The 9,265-nt window shown below is 41.2% G+C and overlaps 1 protein-coding gene across 1 annotated transcript in view; it reads right to left on the minus strand.

Moving 5' to 3' along the window:
* Positions 1-2,523: 2,523 nt before the first annotated feature.
* The window catches only part of LOC104123612 (synaptotagmin-15), a 9,208-nt gene continuing 2,466 nt past the window's right edge, over positions 2,524-9,265 (minus strand). The window contains exons 4-8 of the mRNA XM_009635921.2: positions 8,396-8,694; positions 7,429-7,599; positions 6,796-6,916; positions 3,964-4,143; positions 2,524-2,660 (exon numbers count right to left, since the gene is read on the minus strand). Of these exons, the coding sequence (XP_009634216.1) occupies positions 2,524-2,660; positions 3,964-4,143; positions 6,796-6,916; positions 7,429-7,599; positions 8,396-8,694 (908 nt within the window). The remainder of the gene's footprint in view (positions 2,661-3,963; positions 4,144-6,795; positions 6,917-7,428; positions 7,600-8,395; positions 8,695-9,265) is intronic.

The following is a 9,265-nucleotide window of genomic DNA, read 5'->3' on the forward strand; positions in this document are numbered from 1 at the left end:
TAGGTTAAAGGTTGGACTCGATGATCTTAAAGGTCTTTTCCAACCAAAGCGATTCTATGATTCTATGATAATTCATGTCTGTTCTAAAACGGTGGTAAATTGCTGCTCACTGTCATTTGATGGGGTTGTATTTCCATTAAGTTACATGCTAGATTTATTGCAGAGCTTTAGAAATTCCTTTTTTTTTTGTCAATCATAATGGGAAGTGTTGAGGAAGGTGTCGCATTTTGTATGATCTTGTATCTATTTCTTGTGTGTTTCTTGGATGAGGGTTTTCTGTGCTATGCATCTCGGTAAAATTTTAAATTTTTTTAGAGGAAAAGAAGCACTGTTAGGCTCTGAGGGGTCTTGTAATTGTTCCTGCTCCTTCATCTCGATGTAAGTCCCAAGCCCAAGACCAGATGGATGATCTGTAAAAGGCAGTAGGTAAAAAAAATTGCTCTATTGTGCGACAATTGATAACACTGTATAACAACTCCTTATTTAACAATGCTTCTCGCTTTACTGGCACAACTCTCTTGTTCAGCAAGAGTCAAAAAGGACCTTTCCCACTTCCTTCAATTGGATGACTTCGAGCAAAGTCAGGTATGTTGATAAATGCATTTAAATACATTTCTTCGTTATTTTAGCTGGAATTATTGAACACACAAACTGGAAGTATTGGTACTTTATAAGCACAAAGAAAAGAGACTACATTAATACAATGCATTGTTTTATTACTTGGACCGCACTGTACATCAAGACAGACAGGTGACTGACTTCCCACCTTCGAGGTATTTATGTTAATGGGCACTGTACATTACAGGCATCTTCCTGCACAAGCTAGTAAGCGTGTCTGAAACATTCTTAATGGTTTACTTTTAAGATCTTTAATGTTTATTGGTATGATTTAAATCATAATGTATTTGGTAAAATTACTTTATTGTAGTAATATTGTTATCATAGAGTTTTCCTACAGCTTTCCTTCCCAGATTGCACATGTTGACTGTTAGATTGGTTTTCAGTGGTTTTGTAGGAGTAAAATTTGCAAACAGCTCTGTTGAGGGTGCTGGCATTACTCATTTACAGAGATATGACAAGGGTAGAACGTTTTGTCAAATTCAATTAAATGTAATGAGTCCAGGCTCATCTTATATCCAGTGGTGGCGTTAGCAAGGCGGACTGAGGGTACCATGTAACATTTCAAACGGGATCAGGTGAAGTGGGGTCTGCTATCTTAGAATTCCTCTCAGGTATATTCTCATTCATAATATTTCCTTTAGATAATAACAATATTTTCAAAACAGAAAGTGTTCTCATTTCCCCAGAGAAGCCTCATTTTTTTAATGCATTGAATTAATTAATACTGTATCCTGTTTGAAAGGAAGTTGGCTTTATTTCAGCTGCAGAGATTATGGTCCCCTTGGAACATAATTGTACAAAATGTTTTGCTGCAATAGTCTGTGTGTCTGGTCATGACTGTACGGTGTGGAAGGTACAGAGTTCAGGTCCCCGGTGAACAATCAAGAGGAGAAGAATGTCCTATTTATTTTATTTTGATTAAAAATAATTGCACTGAATTATTTTACACAACAGTAATTTACTTAACAAAGAAAACTCTACCACTAAACCAGACGTGTGTCCTGGGGCTTAAGCTAATTGGATTTTCAACATAAGAATGGTCGTACTAGGTCAAACCCAAGGTTCTTGTAATCAATGCTCAGTCTGCAGCAGAGACGTGCTTAGGGAGAAATATATAGGGACCCCTGTCCTTTAGATTATTTTCTCAGAGTACTCCGGTACTGCTGCAAGCTGGCAATCTTTTGTGACTTCAGGGCTTCTTGTATGCTTCTCCCTTAGTGTCAACACCAAGTGGTGTACATTGGGGTCAGCTGAAAACATCCAACTGAGCTACCACAAGAAATATGCTGTGTCGAGGGACGTGACAGGCGCTTCTGGGTTCTCGAGCAACAAACACCCAGTGCTTTCCACCATCCATATTCAAAAGAGGTTTTAAATATAATGCTGCTATTTTAAATAAATTGTAAATTTAATAGTCAGCACCTTTTGGGCTTGGTCTATTCTAGCATGCCTACTGGGCTTCCATACCTTTTAGTGAAGCTACTTTGCCCATGGTGATGCCATGCGGCAGACAGTTAGGCCTGGTACCATCATTGGCAATTCTTAGGTAATTTTGGGTTCTAGCCACATGATGGATGATCATTTGTGCCCAGAAGTCATGACCGAGAATTGAAATTTGCTAGTCAAAGTAACTGAGAATTGGAGATCACGTTTGTCTTCCTGTTTTGTTTACTCCACTGCATATTAATTACATTGGAAATATATTTTGAAGAGAAGAAAAATAAGAGTTCCAGCCTAGCAGGGACCAAGCTGTTTCTTCGCATTTTCACAAGGAAGGAATTTACTTCTTGTCTACTTTGGAGTCTAAAATGGTCAAAGATTTTGTACACTTTATCATTAGATTATGAAAGACAGTGAGAGCTTTTCCATTTTAAGGTTGGTTTTTTTTTTTATCTGTGCTGTTTACGTGCTGTGGCAGAGAGCATGCCATCGTTTCACCAGCTCCTTGGGCTTGCTGATCATTTCATTCCAGTGTTCTAGTTCTTTGCCGCGGGTGTACATGAAAGGCCCGACTACTACACGTCCTAGCAGATGTGTTTCTGGGGAAGAAAAAGCAAGCGGTTGGTGATTAACACCTGTAAGTGCTTCTCTGAAATCCTTACCTAAATTAGAATGTTGACTTGTAATGCGTGTTCTGAAAGTTTTTCTTAAAGCAAAATTTCCATCAGGGAATTCACTCTCGATCTCAAGTTCCGTAGTTTCTAGGTGCTAAGGTTCAGCATTAGAAGGTCCTGCAGAAAGTGGGTATTCAGTCAATTTGGGCCAACCCTGTTGCCTGCACGCTGAACTGGAACCAGTTTAAGGCACACGGATCCGTATCTGCCCAGCCCCTCTACCTCAAGCGCGGCGTGGAAGCGCGCCCTAGTTTGGGGCACCAGCAACCTCAGTAGGGTTCACCTGTGGCTCTAGCTTGGGACAGAATAGGTTCAGTTATCGGGAGAGCTGGGAGTCACAATGTGTGGGTTGCCACTGACCACCCTCTGCCAATGAGCAAATTGTTTCTTCAAGCCTGATTTTTTCCAGCTGTGGATGGGGAAAATAATCTGAACCTGCCTTACATGAACTTCAGAAAGTCTGTAAAGCATTGGGCAGCGTGCGAGTGACAATGAAGAGACTCGAGTACCCATCCTAGTTCTTGTCAATCCTCAAAGCCAAAGCACCTGCCCAAAATCTCACCTAAAGGAACTTTTTTAGGAGTGTGTGAATCCAAATGGGGGTATTGGTGTTTCATTATTGAGATTGTATTTGCACTGCAGGGAAGATGTTTTTTTCTTGTGAGCAGTGGAAGTATTGAATTCTGATTTGCAGAACTCCTTAATGGATCCTCTGACAACTAGTAAGAGGTGAGTGACCTCAAGCACCAGGTTTGCTACTGGGGAATGGGGATGTTTCTAATCTCTCTCTATTCTTTCTCACTGCTTGAACTGCTGTGATAACTAAAATTTCTATTGCTCTTTCAGATTTGGTTAGGAATAGTGAAGAGCTTCAAAATTTTAGGGGTCGGGGATTATACACACAAGTGTTCACAGAACGTATTTGCATAAGCTTGTTTTCTTAGGACACCAGAATGAAACAAAAGTCCACCACCTTGCACTGACAGTGACTAGCCTACAATTATTTTATTTATATCTGCCATTAAATTTATCTTTAGCCTCTGAAAGAGAGGCATATGCTTACTGCAAGATGTTCTGCTTTTGAAAGAAACAGCCATTAAATACCCCAAACCTTTTATATGTTTTATGATTATTGCTTGAAGAGGGATTAGTTCCTCCCAGGTTTAAATACCTCTGCAATATGCAAGAGATTTATGGCATCCTAGCTGTAATAATTGATGTAGCTTACTTTCTCCCTCGAGGCTCTGGAGCACGGACAGGCTCAGGCTTGCTGTATCCAGCTCTGTCGGATCTGCCTTGAAACCGAAGGTTTCGTTATACACTGGATTGGGGGATCCCAGAACAGCTGCTGTCTTTTTCGTTTTCATGAATTTATTATGGTTCATTAGTGAGACTTTGACATACACACCTTGGAGAAAAAGAAATTCAAGAAGAAAAAAAGGTCAGAAGCAGTTGGGAGAAGGCTTCAGGAATTTCTTGCCTTCAGGAGTCAATATTCGGTATAAAACCAGATCAGAACGATTCGTGAGGCATACATGGCAGCATGGCGACGCAGAACATCGGGCAGGGAGTACACAAAGCCCTTAGGGTGCAGTTCTGCAGTGCGCTTTCCAATTTAAGAGCTGTTAAAAGGAGCAGCCGTATTCTTACCCTGCATCCTTGATCTTATATTCCTGTACCTTCCCTTCATCTGACGGAGAGTTTTTTGAAGGGTTAGTTTGTTGGGTCAGATGGTTTGACCCAACACAAGGGAGGCTGTGAGGGAGGAGCCATGTCACAGAGCTGCAGCCTGCGCTTGGATAGGATACGTTCCAGGGGAACAGAGTCTCCTAGTCAAAGAAGAATCCTTAAACAAAAGGTTTTACTAATGACTTCTAGCCCTGTGGTAAGGGATTCTGTAGAAAAATTGAGGAAAAGATCAATGGTCTCTGCTCTTCTAAAAACTATTACAAAAATTGTGTGTGAGCGTGGGAACAAGAACAACAAAAAAATTTTGCTTTGCTTCCTGAAGGGGCCCTCTGTTGCATTGTGGTCTTACTCAGTAGCTCCTTGATGATGAGATCCAAAGCAGCCTGAAGTTTTCCATTCTTCCCTACCCTTCTACAAGATTTAGTGACAAGCATGTAGAAATTTCATCTGAATTGATGGCCAAAGATTTGTTCTTTTCCAGTGAAGCAGTAAGAGATTCCGTGCTGCTACTTGCTGCTATTCAGTTCATTAAGGGTCATCTGAATAGCAAAAAATATTAGAAGCTTCAGGACGGAGACAGCATTGACTCCTAATGTCCCGTTGTTATTTCCACAGATGCAGTAGGCTCTCGTGACTGTTTCAGAAGGTGTGGGATTCCCAGAGCAGACTTTATTCTATGACAGAGCTGCTACCTGCATGGAAGGAGTCACTCTGTAAACTACTTGCACAAAGTCTGACTCTTTGTTACTTTCTTGTGACTACTTAATACATTTAATTCAGTAATTTGAATCTAAAAATAAATTTCTTCTTGCTGTCCTATTCTGCATATCTTCCATCAAAGATCAGTGTTGTACTAATCCCTGTTAATATAGAAAACTTTTTATTCCAGTTTCTTCAGGATATACCAGAGACTCTGTGGACCCTGAATCATACTTGAAGGGCATTATCAAAGGAAATATCACCCAATTTATTTAATCTTCCTATTTTTATTTTTTTTTTTTTTTCCCTTAGTAATATGTTTACGAGAATCACCTTCTGGCAGCTCCTCCTTCCAGAGCGTGCCTATGCCTCGTGCTTATTCTGACAACCTGAAGTGTACCAGCACTACAGTAAGGCGGCAGATTGATGTTAGCTGAGTAGGAAGGAACAGGTAGAGCTCTGGCTCTCTGTGCTACAGAACTTCACGACAACCTGCAGGCAGAGACGTGAGGTATTAAGAAGTGCGTTCCCCCTCCCTTGTAAAACTATTGAGATGACGCAAAATTAGAACATTTGCTCTTAGTTCATGATGCCACTTTGTTCATCTGCCACAATCCAGTGGTATTTTTTCTGGCCATCCTTTTATCTTAGTTAATTGTTTTCTAAAACTAATACATTCCCTAATACATTTCTCTTTCAATAAGTGCGCAGGGTATGATTCTGCTTGTAGGAAACCTCTAATTCTCATCGTTTTACTGTGCATATCTTCATTTATGAGTTTTACCCTAACCAGAGCAAATTTATCTCTAACATTACAAATGCAGAATTACTCATTTAGAGGGTATCGTTTCTAAAGTTGAACACCCTGGTAACAGCCCACTCAAAGGAACCTCAAAAACCTTCATAGTTGCTGTGTGTGTCTAGAGAGAACTAAACCTCTCTTCTTTTTAACTGCTGGGTGTATTTTGCATTTATATTGTTCAGTTTCAAAGCCCTTCAAAAAAAATGCTACAGATTCAAACACAGGTTTGGTTCTTCCATCAGTGGGGTTTTTTGGGGGTTTGTTGTTTTTTTGTTTTTTTTTTACTTTGAGTGTTTAGCTTTTAAGCAGCATTTTGAGGTAGTCTCTCCATTCAACATCTCTGAGCCCAAGGACACATCAGCCAGGAAAACCCCCACGGCAGTAAGGGAGAAAAATTGTGACTCCATGCCATCGTCCTTCAAACAAACGGGAATCCTAAAAATGGGAATCTGCTTTTCCCAGCTCAGTTCTACCCAGGACAACTGCTCAGCCTAAGGGGTTGTCCTGCAGCTGCCACCTCTGGACTTTTGCCTTGAGGCAATTCTGCTAATGAGCCCTGAGATGCCACCTTCTCTGGACTGGAGCACAGCAAAGGGATGTTGCTCGCTGTATGAAAGGAGGAGAAAAAAAAATTGGTGCTGATGACATGAGGCAAACCCTTTATTATGAAACAAACCCAAAACAGCAGAACTGAGCTATCGCAATCTAATTACCCCAGTAACAAAGTATGGCTTGTTTCCAGTCAAACTAAATCACCCAGTTTATTTACTCTTTTCGGAGTCACTCAGCCAAGCCTGGGTGGGCAGATGAGGAAGGAGCAAATTACGGCAGGAATTCTGGAGCTGGCAGCAGAGAGGAAATCACACTTACTGGCAGCATGGCTCTCCTCCTGGAGCTTTAATCCCCGTGCCCTCAGGACCACTACAGTGAGGCGGCCCAGGTAGTCGTTGTAGCTGAGGGAGAACTGGATATCACCATAGTCTGAAGGAGGCTTTGGAAGCAGAAGAACACCTGTCAAATACTCTGAAAAACTTGCTCTTCCCACAGACAAATGGGGGGGGGGGGGGAGCTGTCCCTCATACTAGCGGTTTCTGCCCCACCAAGGCACGTGAGTGCATTCTGACGGCTTTACTTGCGCTGTTGTGATGTTTGATAGAACCAATTAATCGGCCTTCCCAAACCTTTGAATTCCCATCTCTTCCAGGTGATGCCTATTTCCTTGCCTCTTCTGCTTTTTTCTGCTCTAATTCAAAACAGAAGCAAACAAGAAGAGGCGCTTTCTTGTGTAGCTGTCTCCTACCCCGTGTGACTGTTTCTGAGCAGTTGGATAATCCCTGTGCAAGAGCTATGGATCTGCAGGTTGGTAAGGTGGGAATTTTGATTCCAACTGTTTTATCAAATACTTTTGCATTTGATACAACATGCTTCCACCTCAGCTGTACCCTTCCAATACTTGTAAGGCGACAGAAGTTCCACAGTGGCACGCAGCCTGCTATCACATACCTCCAGGTTTTCTTTCTCCAGATCTCTCCATACGACTAGTTTGTTGTCATCAGGTAATGCTTCATTTTTCAGTGGGAAGATAGCTTGGCCTAGGAGATGATGCTTCTTCTGTTGATCAACATGATAAACCAAAAACTTCAGAGTCCTTTGGAGCAACACGTTACTGGAAACCTGTACAGGAAAAGGAAGAATGTATTAATAATTATAAAACATGTGAGACTTTTCTACTCTGGCATGACTTCAGAGGAAGAATTTTTCAAAGTGTCTTAAAGGTAGGTGGAGATTTCCTTTCATTATTTGAAGCCCACTTTCTTAATTTGCCTAAATTTTTAGCTATGCAGGAGTCTAAAGATCCAAGCTAAAATAGAATGAGTTCATGTGAAAAATGTGAAGTTAGCTGGCAGTTTTTCAACTCGTATAGACCTAGTGTTATACGATGCATTCACTTCCAGACACAAATGTTTAGAAATCTGTAAACATTCATTTTTCAGTTGTCTGAAACACAAACTTTTTTGGTTTTAAAGCTTTTGCTCAAAGCCTTTTCCCACAGGGAGCCAAGCTCCCAGCTTTACAGCACTGTACAGATAGCGTAGCAGACAGCTCCCGAGTTCTAGTTTCTAGCCCACTTCCACAGCAAAGAAACTAAAAGCTACGAGAGCATTAATTCAGTACAGATTGCTTCTGGACTTCTAGAGTCCATCATTCCCAGTGAAAGTTCTGGAATCCTCAACTGGTGGTGCATGACATGCACCAACATCAACACGGTGCAGACCATGATCAGTTCTGGAGCCACAGACTTAAGTAGCCCAGGATCTCCAGAAGTCTTGGTAATAAATCCTATCTCCACTGGAAATGATTTGTGTCTTGGTAGAAGCTTGTAGCAAATTACTTTGCACAAAAAAGTGTACTGTAGTTTGACAAGTCAACAGTTGCAATCAAAAATCTGCTTCATCAAGAGGAAAAGTACCTGAAAAACAAAGGTTTCATCAAACTGCGGGTTAAGGGTTTTGTGTTTGGTTTTCGACAGCGAGTAGTTCCTTTCATCAGGCAGCAAGTAGATTTTCACAAACAGGCTACAGGGATCAGCAGGAGGAGGCTGCAGCTTTCTGGCTTTGATCAGGGAGACGAGGAGCCTTTCTGACTCCTGCTCATATTGTACGGAGAACCAGAGGCGGCCGATGTTGCCTTCAGGAAAATCCGTCTCACTTCTGTCTTCAGGAAACTTGTACAGCTCTGGGTTAATGGTCCCTACGACATAAGCTCCAGCTTTGTAAAATAAAAAACAAGCACCCTCAGATTAGTCTCAAAGCTGTAGCGGGCATTTTTATAACCACTGCTGTATTAGGAAAATCACATTAATCTCTCGATTAACACTCTGTTTTTGCAAAAAGTTGTTATTTTAGTGCCTTTTCCCTCAAATTTGGGGGAGCAGTTGTAAGCTGCACCACTTTTTTTTTTTTTTTTTTTTCTTATTCCTGGTACCTTGGTAGTTTGGGGTATTCATTGTTGCAGTCTGCAACCGGTCACTCTGCTGTTCCTGGGGACAACAGTCAGATACCCCTGGGTTACGTTCACGTTGTGCCTTTACAAATCACAGAAGGAGAGATTGCTTTGTCTGCCATGTGTGCAGAATGGTTACGTTCTGGCCCAATTCCTATATATATATGTATATATAATATATATATATACACACAGAGCACTTAGGGCTTGTACTGTGTAATGCTGTGTCTGGTTCTCCTCCAATAAAAATGCTTCATAATAAGAAAGTTACCCCTTAAAAGAGTACCCTTAAAAAGAGTCCCATTTCTGCAGCACCATACCCAAAGAATGAAATTAT

The sequence above is a fragment of the Egretta garzetta genome, unplaced genomic scaffold, assembly GCF_000687185.1.
Source record: "Egretta garzetta isolate BGI_Z169 unplaced genomic scaffold, ASM68718v1 scaffold280, whole genome shotgun sequence".
NCBI classification, from domain to species: Eukaryota; Metazoa; Chordata; class Aves; order Pelecaniformes; family Ardeidae; genus Egretta; species Egretta garzetta.